The 18,121-nt window shown below is 41.6% G+C and overlaps 1 protein-coding gene across 1 annotated transcript in view; it reads right to left on the bottom strand.

The window, feature by feature from the left end:
* Nucleotides 1-670: 670 nt before the first annotated feature.
* Nucleotides 671-18,121, bottom strand: part of SRD5A2 (steroid 5 alpha-reductase 2) — a 29,236-nt gene continuing 11,785 nt past the window's right edge. The window contains exons 2-5 of the mRNA XM_069852588.1: nt 5,727-5,890; nt 3,743-3,844; nt 2,564-2,714; nt 671-1,975 (exon numbers count right to left, since the gene is read on the bottom strand). Coding sequence (XP_069708689.1) covers nt 1,909-1,975; nt 2,564-2,714; nt 3,743-3,844; nt 5,727-5,890 — 484 coding nt within the window. The 3' untranslated portion in view covers nt 671-1,908. The remainder of the gene's footprint in view (nt 1,976-2,563; nt 2,715-3,742; nt 3,845-5,726; nt 5,891-18,121) is intronic.

The raw sequence follows: 18,121 nt of genomic DNA, 5'->3' as shown, positions 1-18,121 counted from the left end.
GAAGTGTGCACAAACCCTGTCTGATCCCAAGGGTGAGGCAGAGCTTGTTCCTTGCTCCCTCCTCATGTTCAGCAATAGATGGAGGAGATAGCAGCTGTGGTCATCAGCACAGGCCCTCTACTCACTTGCAAGGTTTTGGGGGAAAAATACACAAAGAGGTATAGTCAGGAAGGAGCTGCTGGCTCACACTTAGCATACACTCCCTGGGAAAGAGATCATTTGCTCCCAGCAGGGGAAGATTCCAGCCCTTGTCACCTCCAGCCTTTCTGTCCCAGACTTCACACCCAGCAACCCCCTTCCCAGTGTGTTTCCACATGGAGGATTTATATAAGGAAACAAAAGGAAAATACGTTAGTGGTGTTGATGGGAAAGTCACACCTCATGCAATGACAATTTTGCTTGTGCCTTATTTCCTTCATCCCTCCCTTTCTTTTGCCTACACATGACAAAAAGTCCAGCTCCCCTGTGCGCTGTACAGGGAGTAGCGGAATGGGACCCAGCCTCACCTGGCCACTCTACTCTATGGTAATGAAGACAATTCATAATATGAGTAAAGAAGGGAGGTTTGCCCAGAAGGAGGAAGCCAGTGTGAGCAGCACTGAGTAAGCAACATCACAGAAACTTGGTTCTGAAAATGGTAAGTTATAGGCTAACACGGCTCTGTGTTTTACAGAAGTTTTATTGTGTTTTGGAGAAAATTGTGTACAGTCAATCAGGTTACTCCAGCAGCAGGTAGTATGTTTAGTATGTACAATCTGGTCTTTTTCTTTCAAGCTACTCAGCATAATTCTTAGCAGGATTTTATGCTCTAAAGGGTAACTAAAACTATCAGTATCTACAGGGACATCTCTTCCTATTCGGGTTAATGGCATTTTTTGGAAAATTCCTAACTATATTCTGAAATTAGGAAAGGACACTCTGTATGTTGGTGAAAATTCAATAATTTCTCTATCACTTCCTAATATGAGTATCTGCAAATGTTCTCCATAGACAAAATGTACTGCCAGTGTTGGAGAACACAGACCTTTTTATTTGTTGTAATTTTTGTCATACATCCCCATCTCAAGCCTTTTTATTAATAACAATTTAGTGGCTTTTGAATGGACAAATTTTTCTTCTGAAAAGAGCTCTGAATTTGCAAGAGAAAAAAAAATTCCTAATGGAGCTGCAATTGCTTTGACAAAGTACATTTTAAAAAACCCTGATGGTTGAGTATTAATCATCTGACAGTGAAGAGAGTATTGCTTAAGGGAGGAACAGACACATTGTGCTTGTGAATGACAGCTTAAGATGTTTCCATCTCTGCACACTTTGCATCACCTCTATGCCATGGCACAATGCTCCCAGCCTTGTGCTGGCATCTTCTTGATGCATTGTGGTTCTGGGAGCTAAGCTCGCTTTTAGACAAAACATAAAAGGCTGAGTTCTTTTGTTGAAACAGGAGACTCCTGCTCCAGTTTAAAGGGTGGTAACACCTATGAATGAGCTGGCAGGACAATGGCACGTTTGCTCCGGCATGGAGGCAGGAAGAAGCAGCTGCAGAAGTGCTATAAACTGGAGTGGCTGCTGAAGGTTTTTTCTGAAGTCATGGGCTTGCTTTCTACTTTTCTGCATCAGTTTTTAGCCAATGCTTTTTCTCCGAGATCAGTGCAGTTATATATCCATTTTTCATAGGCAGAATTCCAGTGACAAGCAAACACTTGTTTGGGGAGTCCCTTTGCCCACAATTGTCTGCAATATCCTCCGTGATTAAAAACAAGAACTTCAGATCCAAATTACCTTCTCGTCTGTTAAAATTCCAAGTTATAATTTGTACAATTAATTATAGTCAGTTCTAACATTAAAACTAGGAATTGAAAAAAGCCCTATAGAAACAGAACACAGAGTCTGTATTTCAGTTGTTAATTGTTAAAAAACAAAAGGAATCAAGGCTTTTCTTGATTTTGGATAGTCCGTAAACGTCTTGAGATAGTACCTAAAAGAAAATATGCAAGAGAGTGAACCTGCATACATACAAGGGAACTCTGCAGTATCAATACAGCTCAGCAGAGAAACCCTAAAACTCCTCCAAACTGCCTTGCTTTATAACTTGTGTGTGTTACTCTGCAAAAGAGTGCTCCAAAATTACTTACACCAGGTCATTTAATTAAGTGAAAGCTGATAATACTGTTAAAGTTCTAACAGAACTAGAATAGAAACCTCAGGAATTCAGAGCAGGGGACCATATCTACTCCAAAGGACTGCAGAGGCTGCAAGGGAACCCTTAGGAAAGGTTCACATTTACAAGGCTCAGTTAAAAGAGGCTTTAGCACAGCAGAATCAGTGATGTAACTCATGTCAGATTAAACAACTATCAGGCCCACTTGACTGAACAGGAGCTCCAGCTGACTGCCTTACTTTCATACAGTCACAAATAAGCCAATAAACTTCTTGTACGTAGTATTAAACTTCAATTTTATCTAGAATCCTAAAATCCTGGCCCTGCTTCTCTGCTCCTTCCTGGCATTTTGCAAACTGCACTCCAAGAACAAGCAACAGCATATGACAAGAAACAGTTTGATACCTGTGATGGTGATAAGCACGTGGCCCGATGCAGCAAAGAGTAAAAAAGGCGAAGGCAAAGGCTGGTAGGGACCAGGTTGCGAAGGCAAAACCAAACCATTCCACAATTTCTCCAAAGTAGTTGGCTCCAGAAACGTAGGTAAACAGTCCTCCTGCATCAGCAGAAAACATACATAATTTTTACAGTCCTCTAATGCACATGGAATGTTCTTCCCCATAAAGTCAGAAGAATACACAGCAGCAGAATACACTACCTTTCTTATTTAGAGCCCATAACAGCAACCTAAGCCCACTTCCCTGAAGCCAGTGGAGCCAGGTCAAAGGAGGCTCTTGTACAAGGCTCTTGCACAAAAATCAAAAGTGATTCTAATCCAGAGGCTTCCAGCACTTTCAAAATTATTTATTTTCCTTTGGAAAAAGACTTAGGAAAGCTCATTATTAGACTTAAATTAATTTTTTAACATGGTCAATGGTCTTTAGGCCATAAAAAATATTTTGCAACTCCACTACCTTTGGAGAATGCAAAATCTAGATCTCAGTTTTGCACCTTAGCTAATCATCTACAAAAGGCAGGTAAGTATTGGAGATGAGAAACTCAGAGGGAGATATATTCATATCTGTAACAAGCCAAGGAGTCAACACCAAAACCAGGAAACTCCTGGATCCCCATCCAAATTGCTTTACAGAGCTAGACATTTCCTGGTTCACAGCTCTGGCCCACGGCCACTCTTCCTCACCAAGCCCCACCTTGAAGGATATAGGAAGGAAGTTCTGCACCTTGCATCCTTGGTGTTATTTTTCCCCCTAAAGTTGACAACTTTAATCTCCCTTTTGCAGTGCAAGAAATCCACTACTTCTTTCTGAGCACAGAGAAGAATACTTCCTTCTTTGCAGCTGCCTTTTACAAGACTAAAATCCTCTTCCTATGTCTAATCTTCTCTTCTAGCCAGGCCATTTCCTAAACCTCTCCTCACAGCTCATTCCTTACAGTTCTTGTTGCTTCTCATGGACTGCCTGCAGCCAGCTCACAATAGTCCCTGTGGCTCAGAGGGGCTTCTGGATCAAGTATCTGTGCAATACTGGCATCTCTGCTGTTGCTGTTGCTTTGCTGTGAATCCAGTAAGAAAACATTATCCATCCTGCTGCCCTACTTTCTCCAAGATGAGGGATAAGAATATACCTTGAGGAATCTTGTAAGTGACTTCCCCAGGTTTTCTCAGCTGGCGCAGCAGGAGATCACTGTGAATGTTGATTCCCATTCCCACCAGAAATAAGAGGAGGCCTAAGAAACAGACAAGAAATGAATTAGAAAGATAGCTCTGCCCAGTTATCCCCACTCAAGCATTTATGTAAATTTTATCTTTGGAGAAGGCAGTTAGGAGACCTAATGTGAGGTGAGTGAATTCTTTCTGATATCAAAAGATGTGCTGCTACTGAGATGGCTACTGAACAGGAGAAGCATAGATGACTAGTGACAAACAACCCCATATATCTCTGTGTCCACTGTGGGATCACAGTCCTCTGCGATCACCTGCATTGGATAGCTTCATGTGGAGAGCAAGTATGGCCAGAACACAGCACACTGCTTTGTTGGTGAGACCAGAGCACTTTCAGCTGATGTGAGAAAAAGCTGAACTTCCCAACTGGCCATAGTCATCATTTATTAAACATCATTGAGGGGGGCAAAGTATTGAACTGCGACTGCTGGCCGATGGCAGCCTGCTATGGCTGTGAACGTAACTGCAGAGTGAACACTGAAATACAGGCAAGTACCATTACTCTCATTTTACAGCTGGGGAAAGAAGAGAAGAGAGAACACAAGCTTATCCAGCACATCACCGGAGGCAGGAAGGGAACATACGTCTCAGCGCAGATCAGCCCACTGACAGTGAGGATGCTTGGACAGTGCTATGGGCATGTGCATTGAGCAATTACTGTCCAAAGGATGCTGATGACAAGTTCTGGCCAGATTAATTCATTGACTGTAGTCCATTTAGATGGAAAACTAGAGAAAACACTACAGGTGACATGCTCTACATTTCATGGCACATCAGACACTGAGAAAGACACCTCTGACAAGAATTGGGACATAAGGATAGAAACAGAGGTGGTGTGTGCTGCAAAGTATAAAAAAAAGACTAAGTGCGGATAAAACCTCAACATTTCCAGTAGCAACAGGAAGTTGGTAGAGTCTGTAGAGGAAGAATACAATCTTTTGGGTTTTATTTGATATTTCAAGTACTACTAAGGCAGATTTCCTTTTTTTTTGGTAAATATATGTTTTATTTATCATTCAAATTATGTTATGTAGTGTATGGGAGCTTTTACTAAACAGCGTACAGGATTTTTAAAATGTGATGCTCTCTGAAATGACAACTTTCATCCACAGTCTGAAACAGGGTACAGAAAGTCCCTTGGTTATTTTGTACTTGTCATATCCAAAACTTTTCCTCAGACCTCCATGTTAATCATCATTTCTATGTGTGCATGTAAAAAAACCCTCTGCACAGCACCAAATATGTAACGCCACCTAGCTGCTCTTGCTTTGTTATTGTCTCAGGGATTTTTCAGGGTGAGATTCTGCTAGGCTATTAAGTTACAGAATATAAAGGAATCATACAACAAGATTGTGCATGACCTCTAATCTTCCCATGTGTCTCACATGAGAAAAAAAGAGCCCTTTGTCTCTAAAGCCTCATTTATGCTGAGGGTTTGCCCTTCTTTTCTCTCCTATTTGGAATAGCTGCACCAAGTGCAAAGCTCACTGACAGGGAAGAGGAAGACATGGCTTGCACTTGCATCTGGCCACTGCTGGGTGGACACTTCTGGCTAAGCAAGGGCACGTCCCCATTCAGGGGGGCCTGAGATTACAGCTTTGCAGCCCATAGCAACAAGAGGCTCTAGAGTGGCATCTGTAAAATAAGGCTGGTGATTTGAGACTAGCACATTACATTCTACACCTTCAAAGGTGGCTGCCTAGCCAAAAAAAAAAAAAATGTCACTTTGCATTTATTTGTTTTATCTTGGCTAGCAGCAGGCAGGTTTTATGCTGATTTCCATCACAACTGATTTGACTCATATGTTCAGTGAAGATTAGGATGTAATTCAAAATGCTTACAAACTGCTTGGAGATTTGATCTTGGGAATCCTGAAGGTGTAATTACCTGATGTAAATCTGATGTCGGTGCACCAATTGCTTGGATATTCAGCGCAGTAAATCAGGTAGTATCCCTGGAGGAAGCCATTATAGATACAGAATAACATGCCAAAGAAAAGCAATTGCAGTGGGAAAGGTCTGCCTCTGGTGAAGAAGGGGTAAATGAATGTCCTAAGGTAGATAAGAAAACAAAGTCAGTACATTACTCATGATAACATTGTATTTGCAGTTTCTCTACCATAGGAAAAAAAACTTCAACAAAACACAAACTATAATAAAGGTCAATAAAGATAAAAAAAAGGAAAACAACTGTAACAAAATGAGATAAGTAATGAGAACAAGAAATACTGCAGATACCCACATTTTTCTGATCCTTCAGGAGTGAACACAGTGATGGGAAGCTAGAAATCTCATCCAGAGTCATTGCCACCTCAGGAATGTCTCCCAGTCTTCCTTCTCCCTTGTTGGTAAAATGGGGAACTTGTGCCCACAATCATCATTTTCATTTTAAGACTTTGGCTACCCTTTGCTGTAATGCTGCAGAGAGCCAAGCCAAGGATGCTGTGGTTGCACAGAGACACTGTGATGTTCAAACCAAAGTATTGCAGGGCACTACCAACAGTAATATTGGTTCCCAAATAAGTATTGCTGGGCCACAAGCACCATTCAGGAGCTTTGTTGTGGAGAAGATGTTTCTGATCCCACTACAAGGACCAGTCCCTGATGGCTTTAGCCCATAGTGTCAGATGTAGTTGAACACAGTGTAGAAACCCCTCTGGTCTTCACCCCCTGCAGTGTATAGCCTGAGGTGTAATCCACTTTCCCGGCCTCTCCTGCTCCATTCAGAGACCTCTGCACATCTCTGACACACAGCAGCTCTGTCCTGCTCTGCTCAAGCACTTTGATGCAGAGGCAGAGCAATATTATTGGCTGCTTGGAGGAGGGTTTCTACCTCTCCTTCATGCTTTCAAAGTTTTCTTTAAAACAAGAAGAGCTAAAAATCTAAGTTTTAATATGCTAATCACCAAAATTTCCATGCAGTTCCAGAAAATAGGTCTTCCTTAGACAAGAGCTGTGTTAACGCTAGCACTGATATTCGTAGGAGTAAAAAAAATAGTGTTTGTATAGTTTTCATTTTCACATATCTTTAGTTCAGGTAGGTGTATCCCTCTTGACACTTTGGACAATCCATATCGTCCTAGGGAGAGCGAAATGGAGAAATTATATTCATACTTGTTAGGCATTTTCTTCCCTGGCCAATTAAGTTTCATTTATGGTAAAATCTACCCTCTCAATTTCTTTCTTTTGCCCTCTTGCGCTTTGGATGGTGCTCAGCATATCAATATATAAGCACTGTTAATAAGTAATCCATGTTCCTGGTTGCCAATATCAACTTAAGTAAGATGAGGCATGAAATGTCATAACATCATGAATCTAGATTAAATCATACTGAACACATCTGAAAATGAGTAAGCAGGGTACCAGCACCAACATGTTAATATATTCGCTGCTTTCCAAAGCAAGATAAGACACATTTCCAGCAATCAAGACAGTTGTGGTGTAGAAGTACTAAATATTTCTAAATACAGTGAAACCTGGAAGGTAGGGAGAATATTTTTTCATACAATATCATCACATTTGTCATATTTTTTACAGTATGGAAAGGAATGCTCTTTGGAGTAACATTACCAATAAGCATTGGGTTTGCCCTTCGGCAATGAGATGCTAGAGTTATGAGTACACGAGGCCAGCATTAGCACTCTAACTTGCCTGTTGAAATAATAGTGACAAATTGGACCTTAACAACTATTAAAAGATGTGAGAAACTTGCAAATGGAACCTCAGAGAAAGTAAATTTTATAGAAGAGAGAATCATATCAAACCACAGAAACTGCAGGGAAATTTATACAGCAGATTGGAGTGGGATTTGCACTGCTTTATCCTTTGTCAAAACCGGTTATGTTTGAGAGTGTCTTAATTTTTACAGCTGACGCAAACAGGAGTTTCTAGCATGATCTGGCATTTCTCAGCTCCCAGCAAAGTTGAGTGTTGCCATGGTGCTTCTTGATGTTGCTGTTCCAGGATAAAGGTTATAGGCCCCTGAAAGATGACTTATTCTGCAGTAACAGGAGGGCAAAAAAACAGCCATAGAGCTATCTACCACGGATGTGGTGGATGCAGAACAGGAGGAACGTGCATGCAGAGTAGAAGTACATTTGCAGGGCAGCCAGGAGGCATCAACTTTTGTTGTTGAGGGACTGAAATCCTGGCATTGCTGAAATCCTTCCTCATAGGAGTTTTGAAAATCCAAGGCAGGATTTCATCCAAGAATCTTTGTTGCAGAGCAACTTCGCCAAGGAAATCTCCTTGTGTCCTTAAGTCCAGCAGCCAGATGCGGTTCTCCATATCTGAACAACGCCCTGAGTCTTTGTTTCAATACAGCACTTGTCAGCTTGTACTACATAGCTACTTGAGGGTGCGCAAACTATTCCTGATGGGTTTTGAAAAAGCAACGTTGATAAAGTGTGGACATTTAATAGGTTTAATTGTTCCATGGAATCTCAGCTGGAATTACTTTGCAGTGTGAAAATCAAAGAGGTACTAAAGGCCACCATTTTAGAATAACAGAACAAAACCCGACCTTTTGGATTTAGACCAATGACAAATTTGACCTTTTTCTTTCAGTGCAGTATTGATGACTAATCCTTCTTCCCTTATTATCTTTATTGGCCAAAGGCACTGCATCTGACTAAACCATTGACAGCAGCTTCTTTTTAAATGAGTGAATAATAAATTATTCATCATCTTCCCCATCATTTATTTTCCAGAAGAACAGGTTTTGAAGAGAAAATACTTTGCCAGTGCATCAAATTTCATCTTAAAGGTATTAGTCCAGCTCCTTGAAAACTCCAGAGATGCTCACCTAAACGGGGGAAACTATACATTTGCTCTTCTTTCCACAGAATGTGGAAATCTTTTCACGTATGTTATCTTAATCCGCTAAGAGTGGGCTCTCCTCCTCCAACAGTTTGTTGATTGGAGACATATATGCTGCTGGTGTTTCTTCTCTTCTCCAAGGCCCAGATGCAGTAGATCAGACAGTAGCAGCTCAAGTTTTCCAGTCTGGAAGCTTGTGTTTCCAGTGCTCATGAGGTGTTTTATACCTGGGGCAACTGGGTCAAGGGCTCAGGGTTGGTGGCTAAGAATGGGGGGGAACTTGGCTCCCTCCTATCCTACGGGTCACCAGCCTAGTGCTTTATCTGCCCATCTAACCCTCTCCTGGGTATAACTGGGAGGAACTAGGGGCTAGGGATCAGAGATATTGCAAAGGTGGGCAAGGATGATGTGGTGCCTTTCCCTTTGAAGGCAGGTGCTGACTGTAATCCAGATTGTCATACCCATGTTGGAGCACTGTCTGAATGCCCTGGCCCACCTTCCGTGACCCCTGTCAGCCTCCAGAAGAGAGTTATGGGCTTCTGACCAGGGCTGCTCTGAGTCCCTGAAAAGATTTTTCATCTCCCCTTGGAGGATAGGGGGCATGGCCTGCCCTGCATCCCTGGTGAGGATGAACCAACACACTGAATGGTGCCCGAGAACCATTTCCACACATGCCATGTTCCACATGCTCTGGTTCCTCGCTTGTCCCATCCAGACATATAGAAGGGGAGGAGAGCTGGTGGTCCAAGTGAGGCGAGAGGACAGGCCCCTGTGAGGGTGATGCCTTCAAGGGCCTCACATTTCTCACACACACTGAGCTGACTCCACAGCTGGCTGGAGCCATGCACTGGAAAATGCTCCACTGAGCAGTGGTTATGGGCACAGTTGTTGCAGGGGTCACAGAGGTGAGCAAGTTGTGCCCCTCCTGCAGGGGAGAGACACCCTGCTACATCAAGAGCACATGTCACAGTATTTTTTTCACTCCTTGAAAACTTTTTGCTGAGGTGCTGTCTGGACTTCTCATCACTTTAGTGGTACCTTCTCAGCCAAAGGCCTCCCATTCTAGGCTGTTTGCTGTAGCTCTCTTCTTAGGTGTGCATCTTCAGTTTTCTTAGTTTGTGCAAATACATGTATCCCAAGTGATAATCAAAGCTAAGAGATTTGTATTACACTAACTACAGGCTGGTCAGACCTGACCAGCTATGAAACCTGACCCTACTATGAAACAGGAGAGTTTCCTTCTGAGTTGTGCACCGGTTGAAAAGATTGGTGACCAAACCTGGGGACATTACTCTGACTTCAAGCCTGTATTATTTGTACCAACAATGACAGCACAGGAGTCTTTGCCCTAGGTTTTCACTGGAATAGCATTGCTGGGGAGCTGCTGACACCCTTGCGTACCTGACCACTTGGATGAAGGCTCAAGATGTTCACAAACATGATGGGCTTCTACCACGGGTGTCTGTGATGACCTGCTCAAAGCCTCTAATTATTCTGAAGGCTTATGGATGTCAAATGATAAGTCCCAAAGACATCTGCCGTTGAAGACTTTTTGCTAAAATCTGCATATACTTCCTCTTTTTGAGCCAAATCCTGTAGGTTATTTGTGGATTACACTCTGAGATAATTTTTATCTTTTACTGGTTTTGAGTTGTGTTACACTCATTCTCATTGAATACTTATAGGAGAAGGCTGTCAAATTTGTTCTCCATATATAGTCAACACCAGGGCACAATCTGGTACCATATTTTCCTGTGGCCAATTCCAAATTTTTCAGCTATCCCAGACTGGGTTTAAACAAATGAAGCCATTAAAATTTCAGTCCAAGCAGCTGGCAAACTTGCTTTTGGTTCAAAGCGAAAGTAAAATAAAATACCCCAAAATACTTTCAAAAGTGAAATGAGGCATTTTTACCCCTCCTTATCATACTGTCTGCAGAGCCTTCTCACCCCTCATACTCCTCTCCTTGAGCACCCTTCCTTGAGATGCTTTGCTCTTCCCCACTTACTCGTATGGACTCTGCAGTACCCCAAAAGGATCAGCAAGCCAGGAATAGTTAAACAAGAAGTGAAAGTAGGTTATTAACTGCCGCTTACGCTGCACAGAGTGGACCTTGTCCCTTTTGCTAAGAGGGCGTGCAAAGTGAGACATAGTCTGGCATAGCCTCAGAACAAAATCTGAGCTTGTCACACACGCACCAGCAATGCTGGTAGGAAGAACGTCAGACTGGCCATTAAGTCTCTGGCAATATCTGCTGCAGGTATGGGACAGATGGCAGACCTCTTGAATGCAGTATTGCTGTTTTGTCTCATCTCCTGATGTAAGGAAGGCTGTAAGTTCAGGAGCTGAGCTTTTTTTTCTGGAGCTGATGCGTAGCTGTAGCTGCCTACAAAGCCTGGCAGCACACAGGGTATGCAGTGGCTGTGTGTGCTGCTGAGTGACTGACAGCTGCAGGGCACATCATCCTCACCAGGGCAGGAGGCTGCTTTGTGCCCAATTCCTTCATCACAGGGACTATGTATAACTATCAGATAACTGTAATAGCTTGCTGGTCCACAGCCTAGCTTGAAAACTCATCTTAAATCATTGCCCAGTGTCTGTAATGGGAAAAAAGAAAACTCCCTTTTTATTTTAATCATGCAGACTTACAGAATTAGTTATGATAAACACAAAGTTGGAACTAGCTTTTCTTTCCAAGTCATATGCAAAACATCCTACTTCCATGTTCCTCCAGTGACCTTCAGGCAAACTTTTGATTACTATAATTTAAGGAAAAAGAAAGATATACATATTACTGAAAAGCTTACAGTTCACCTGTATAAAACAATAGTAAACCTATAACGTCAGGATAATTTCTGAGAATTCTGTCTGAAAAAAAATTGTTCTATTTACAATTCTTTGGCTGTTTGTGGCCCGCTTACTAAATTCATCCAACCTGAAGCCTGTTCATAGGGACACTCTTTCTTTGTGATCTCTTAGTAGCAGGAGCAAGGGTGGATGAAAACTTCTGGCAGGAGCAGACACATCCTTCCTGTGCAAGAGATGCAGGCACACACCTGATCAAGGGATGGGAGAAGTACTGAGGAAACCCTAGGACAAATGGCATCATGATCAATGGAGAGCAGAAAGTTTGGGCAGCACTGATTTGAGCAAAGGCAGCAGAAGGGTTCAGTAGCAAAATAAGAAGAGACACAGAAGAGACTGCCATACCGAACCATTGGGGCTGCTAAATTTGGACTGGAGACTAATTAGAATAAACATATTAGAGATAAAAAATAAAACACAATATTAGAAAATAATCTGTTTGGGAGAGCTGAATATCTGTGACAAAGAGTTTTCATGATACTGAAAGGAAGTAAGTTTGAATGCAATGATAAGAAATGCCTGTTAAACATGATACAGAAACAACATTGAAAAAAAGACTTTGGTGGGACTGGAAGAAGAAGGATGATAACCACAGGTTACAGACACAGGCAGGTCCTTTAAAAAATAGGAAGAAAAGTCTAGAGGTTTGGAATGTACATTGATTTCCATATTTCAGGGGATAAATCATATTTCATTTAAGAGAGACAGAAGGCAGCAGCTGCCCTGGGCAACAGAGTACCAATTACTGTGCTTCTGAATGAACCTATATTGGCTTCTATCAAGACAGCGTGCTGACTGTGAAGGGTCTCTGCTCTAATCCAGTATGATAACTTCAGCATTTCATAATGTCTCACAACTCCTCCAACAACATTACACACAAACTGAACAGGTTAAGAATGGGGGAGTAAGCCCCATAGAACAGATAAGCAATTGCTTAATACCAGCACTTATTACTGAAGCTCCAGAGTGATACCATCCCAGGAAGACTGACGCTGTGGTAGACAGCACTTGCAAAAGCCAACTCCATCAAAGGCTGGTAGTCAAAGGGAACTAGCAACTGCACCTGACTCAAGACCACACAGTTAAATATTGACTTAAAGATGAACACTTGGTGCTAGATCAGAAAAGCTCAGTTGCTCGCAATTGCATTTGAATAAGGTGGGATTATAGGAAAAAATACAGATATATTTGCAAAACGCTGTGTATCCAATGCAAATGGCTAAAAATAAAATGCTGCTTCTATATTACAGACAATCATCACTAAAAAGAAAATTATTTGACCCCAGATAAATTTAAGGAATCTGAGCTATGTAACACTCAGTACCAACACTATAAGCACCCCAAGTCAGTCATTCTGAGCATCTAGCACTAGGAAGTAGTGCCTCGTTGGTTGTTACAAATCACAGTTTAGGGATGAAAGTGAGTCCTCTTTATATTGCATATAGTAGTTATTAGAGTGCTATGCTTAATAAAATACAAGTAATTGGAAAAAAAAAAAAAGGAAGGAACAGGAAAGGAATAGAACCTAAGAATGAGTATTTGGTTTTAATTAGTAAAGAACAACTGTGTAGGCTTGATTCGGGGGGGGGTGGAAATTGTTCTTCTAAACTAGCTACAAGAGCAGGCAGGTTTCAAAAGGGTTTCACAAGTTTGTTTGTAAATTACTTCCTTACTCCTTTTGTTCTTCCATTATTTCTGAGACTGCCATGGGAAAACTCTGGTATCTCCCAGTGTTATCAGCATTCAGTTAGAACCAACAAAGGATACTTCTTCCTTGCCATTGGTAAAAAAGGCTTTGAATGATGAAAAACATTGATCTTTTCTACAGGCTTTAGCAGATATAGGAACAAACTCCAATACTTCAGTTATTATGCATTTACTAAAGGGAAACCAAGAATATAATTGTTAGGTTTGATGCATTAACAACCTGCATAAGTATGCCACAATCCATCAGCAAGTATACATTTATATTGGTATATTCGTTACTCAAATGTTTCCATTTTGGTCTACAAACACCAAGTAGGTTTTAAATACACTTTATCATGAAATATTACTGTATTTATATTTGGTATTATTATTTCTTCCTTTTTATTTGTAATGTGGAAAGGACCCACGTATTGTCTGCAGACACTGCACAGCCATGATCCTGGAGTCCGGGATGTACGGCATGATAGACCTTTGTCTAAAAACCTAAACACAAGTACTTAACAGCCTCCTTGACTAGAAGTGCTATATATCTACAACAGTAGGAGGCAGGACTCATTTCTATATTTAACTTAGTTAATCCTGTTTTCTTAAAATACGTCAGTTGAGTGAAGTAACTGACAAAAATTTGATATATTATAGGAAAGGGAAGGTAGCAGCAGAAGGTGTTCCATGTCTTGACCTTAGTAAGATTTTATACACTGTCTCATGTGTCATTCCTGTAAGTAACATGGGGGTTTATGGTTTAAAGAATGTTATTTTAAGTGACTGCAAAATTGATTGATAAATTATATCAAAGGATAGCTAACAATTTTTCACTATCAAACTAGAAGGATATTTTGAGAAACGATCTGCAAAAGACCTTTCTAGTACTACCCAGGGTTTTTTTTTTTTTGATGAATGATATGCCTCTGGGAAAAAAACTATTATTCCTAATGTTTGAGGCTGGCACAACTATAGGAGACGCTAAGCACACCAGGATTGAGGGCTATAATCTACAACAGTCTCAAAACACTGTTTTCATAGTTTAAAATAGTAGATATTATTCTATAAACACAATGACAAAATACTACACTTCAGGAGGACTGACGAAATGTAAAAGACAAGCTGGAGAGCAGGCTGCATAGTAAAGGGAGTGCTGGTATGTAGCAAACTGAGCATGAGCTAATGATGCAAGGCTATTGCAAAAAAAAAAGGTAAATGTTAAATGTAAAGTAGGAACCGGAATGCTGTTTGAGACACCTGAAGTAATCTTTCTTCTTTGCATGGTGCTAATAGAAACTTAAATTATACTATGTCCAGCTGAACTCTGTCCTTTATAAAAGACAAGGACAAAGTGGAAGCAGCTAAGAGAAAAAAACGTGGCCTAGGAAATGTAGCATTTAGAAAGACTGAGGGACTCAGGGTTGTTAAAGCTAACTAAGAGAAAAGCAGTAGATGACATTCTAACAATGTACAACAGTATAAAAATTAATGCAAAGAAGAAAGGAGTAAAACCTTCTCTTTGTTTACTGGAAATACAATAAGAAGTAACAGGCCTAAATAGCAATATAGAAAATGCCGGGAAGGACAGAGAAACGCTGGAACATACTAGCTGAAAGGTAGGAAGGATCTTGATCAATGGCAATTGTTAAGGACAGGCCAGACAAATGTAGATCAGGACTGGCTTATACAGTCCTTAGGCAGATCATCTTTCCTTATTAAATGTATTTTACCCAGCAAGTGGAATTCTAGGCTTTTGCAGACTTGGTCGCAACAGAGCACTGGAGCTCAAGGATTTCTTCCCTCTGTGCAGGCCAAAACACTGAGAAGAAAATTTGAGGACTATATGTGGCCTGTAACTCACCGGGAATAGAACTTTGAGCTATCTTGGTGAGAGAGAGACTCTATCAAGAAGCTGGAGTACAGGGACAAGATTTGGAATTAGCTGAGCAAAAAAAACTAGCACAAGCAAAATATTTTTCTCAGGCTGCAGACTGAACTCAATGCCAGGCCAGCTATCTCAGCTGAAACCCTAACTAAACTTGGTCCAGATTTATACTTGTATGAAGATTAGAGGACAGGGCAAGGGGCAACATGGCTAGACGGATTGTGGTGATGACAAAGGTACAGATCTCATGGTGCTTCATATTTACGTCTACTACTTGATAGTATCTAAAGGGCAGCAGTACTTAAAGACTATGTTTTATCTAAGCAATCGTGTGTCAAAGGCTCAGCCAGCCAAAGCATACATTTCAGCAAGGTATCTCACTCTTGTTCTTCTCCAGAAATATCCGCTTGATATTTACGAAGACAGATCACTTTGTTCCCATTGCTAAACTGTGGGTGTCTGCCAAAAGCATGAAATATGTGCCAGAGTAACTTAACCAGACACTATGCTATGCGTGTCAAAAAGCACACTGCTCCACTGGAGCATAGAGTTCAGAGAGTTCACAGAGGCTGAGAGTGTGAACAGAACAAAAGAACACATCTACATGAAAAATGGTACAAAATCCACACATGCAGAAATCAGTGCTCTTATAACTACACTTAAAGAAACTAATTATTTTCCATAAGTGGTCTACATGGGGCTGAGAAATGACTGAAGGAAGCCAGACATTTGGTGAGCTATCCCTCTCCAAAGATATATCTTGCTCAGACTGTTTCTGACCAACATACATTAAACTCTAGAGTTGAAACTAGAGTTGCAAGACATATTGCATCTTTAAAATACTATTGATTGGCTTCTTCCACTCTATTAATTCCTTCTTTTCGCCTTTTATGTCTAACTCCCACTCTGCCTCCATTTTGCAATTCCAGCCTTCCCACCTTTGTCATTTCTTTGTGCTTCCTTCTTCAGATCCTCACCTCCTTTATGGCTCTTCATGTGCTTTAAGGCTCTTCGTGTGCTTTTTTTCCACATAGGAGTTGTCCCTCTCTCTGCTCTACCACTGCACTCTGCTCCTCTTTCATTGTAGTTCACTCACCTCTGTCCTTCTCCCTTTGCAGTTAAGGTTGTTACCTTTAGCTATAGACTTGCTCTTCTTGGGCTCCCTAACAGGTCTAACAGTTGCCTCTGCAGCAGTTTTTCTGGATCCTGCAGCTGGAAAGGACTCAGCAATGACACAGGATTAGTATGGTTTCTATTGACCTTTACATGAAAATGCATCATGCTTCATATACTATTTAATTCCACACTCCATTGGCTTTGCACTGCCTCCATAGTGTCACATTTCAGTAAACTACAAAGTCTTTGCATAACTGGGACTTATGACAGCATGAATCTACACAGTTGCTGCAACAGAATCTGGCTGTTCTTTCCAGAGAAACACTGGGCACCTGTGGACATCAGGGAAGGTGCAGATCTCCAGGATTTCCTCTATCCAAAGTGCCCATGCAAACAGTTTGTGTGAAGGAGGAATAGGCCAGGTGGTGGAGGGTTTCTGATGCCAGTCTCCAGCTGGGAGCACAGCCACCCTCCAGGACCTGTGAGCGTGTTTTCGGAGTCAGAAGCAACATGCTCAATGCCCCTCTTCTCCCTAGCTAGCAGACTCCCAGTTGTTTCACTGCTCAGCCCAAGCAGTCACATCTGGCAGAGGGGATCACAGAGCAAGAGCGATGCTTTGGGGCTGCAGGAGACTAAGATACACACCTCAGGACAGGGGTGCATGAGGTGACAGCTAGTTGCAGGAGTCTTACACTCAGCACATGTGACCTGACATATCTGGGTTGTTTATTCTGCTACATGAAGTAGTTTGAGATTGTAAGTCATGGGTTGCTATAAAACAAACAAACAAATCTGTGAGAAAACTGTGGTTGTGAACTGAATAGATCTGCTTTATAGATGTTCGTGTCAAAAGTAGTTCTAAGTCCTGCCTCTGCTGAAACTGTGTGCTGTTTTTGGTTGGGGTAGAGTTAACTTTTTCCATAGCAGCTGGTAGGGGGCTGTGTTTTGGATTTGTTCTGGAAACTTTGCTGATAATTCAAGGATGTTTCAGTTCTGCTGAGCAGCTCTTACACAGAGTCAAGGCCTTTTCTGCTCTCATACCATCCCACCAGAGACCACAACAGGGATGCACAAGAAGTTGGGAGAGGACACAGCTAAGAACAATTGACCCCAACTGACCAAAGGGATATTCCACACCACATGACATCATGCTCAGCATATAAATCTTGGGGAGAGGGGAGGCTTAATTTCTACGTCCTTAGGCTCCCATTTTGAAGAACCCAGGTTGATCTGCCTTACATTTGTAAACACAGTGACCTCATGGCATTCGTAGCAGTCTATACACACAGAAAGGCATAGAACTTGAAATAGCTAGATCAGGTCCTGAGTTCATGCTCACATTAGACTCAGAGGACTTAATTTCTTCTTTTTTTCATCCTAAGGAAAACTGCTACCATGGACTAACTCTGAGTCACAGTCAGCTTTGCTCCCTCCCAAAATCTGTCAAAAATTTCCTGACACTGAAACTTTTAAAGTGAAACACTCAACACGCAGAAAAGCATCAGTATTAAAGTATCCCTTCATCACTGGATTTACCCTGATACTACCCTCTCACATCATCTCCTTTTCCCTTCCATTCCTCCTCACTCATGCCCCATACTCTGCCCCAGATGTTTTTAACAATTCTCCTACTTGTCCTTTCCTGTGCTGCTCTGTGCTACCTGACCTTTTTATGTCTTCCCACCTTCTAGCCCTGACTGTAAGCCTCACAGTGTTTTTCACTTCTCTGCATTCAATTTCTATTTCCCTAATCCATGCTGCCAGGACTTCAGCTATGGGACTACTTCTTCCCTGCTGAGTACCCTGCCAGGCAGTAATGTATGAACAGTCCTGCTCTGGCACTACAGTGCCAGCCTGGGAAATACTTGGCTGGATTGCGGGTTTACACACTTTGGTTCTTGCTTATAGTC

This window comes from Phaenicophaeus curvirostris, chromosome 2 (genome assembly GCF_032191515.1).
Source record: "Phaenicophaeus curvirostris isolate KB17595 chromosome 2, BPBGC_Pcur_1.0, whole genome shotgun sequence".
NCBI lineage: Eukaryota > Metazoa > Chordata > Aves > Cuculiformes > Cuculidae > Phaenicophaeus > Phaenicophaeus curvirostris.
This window is presented reverse-complemented; position numbering and strand designations above follow the sequence as displayed.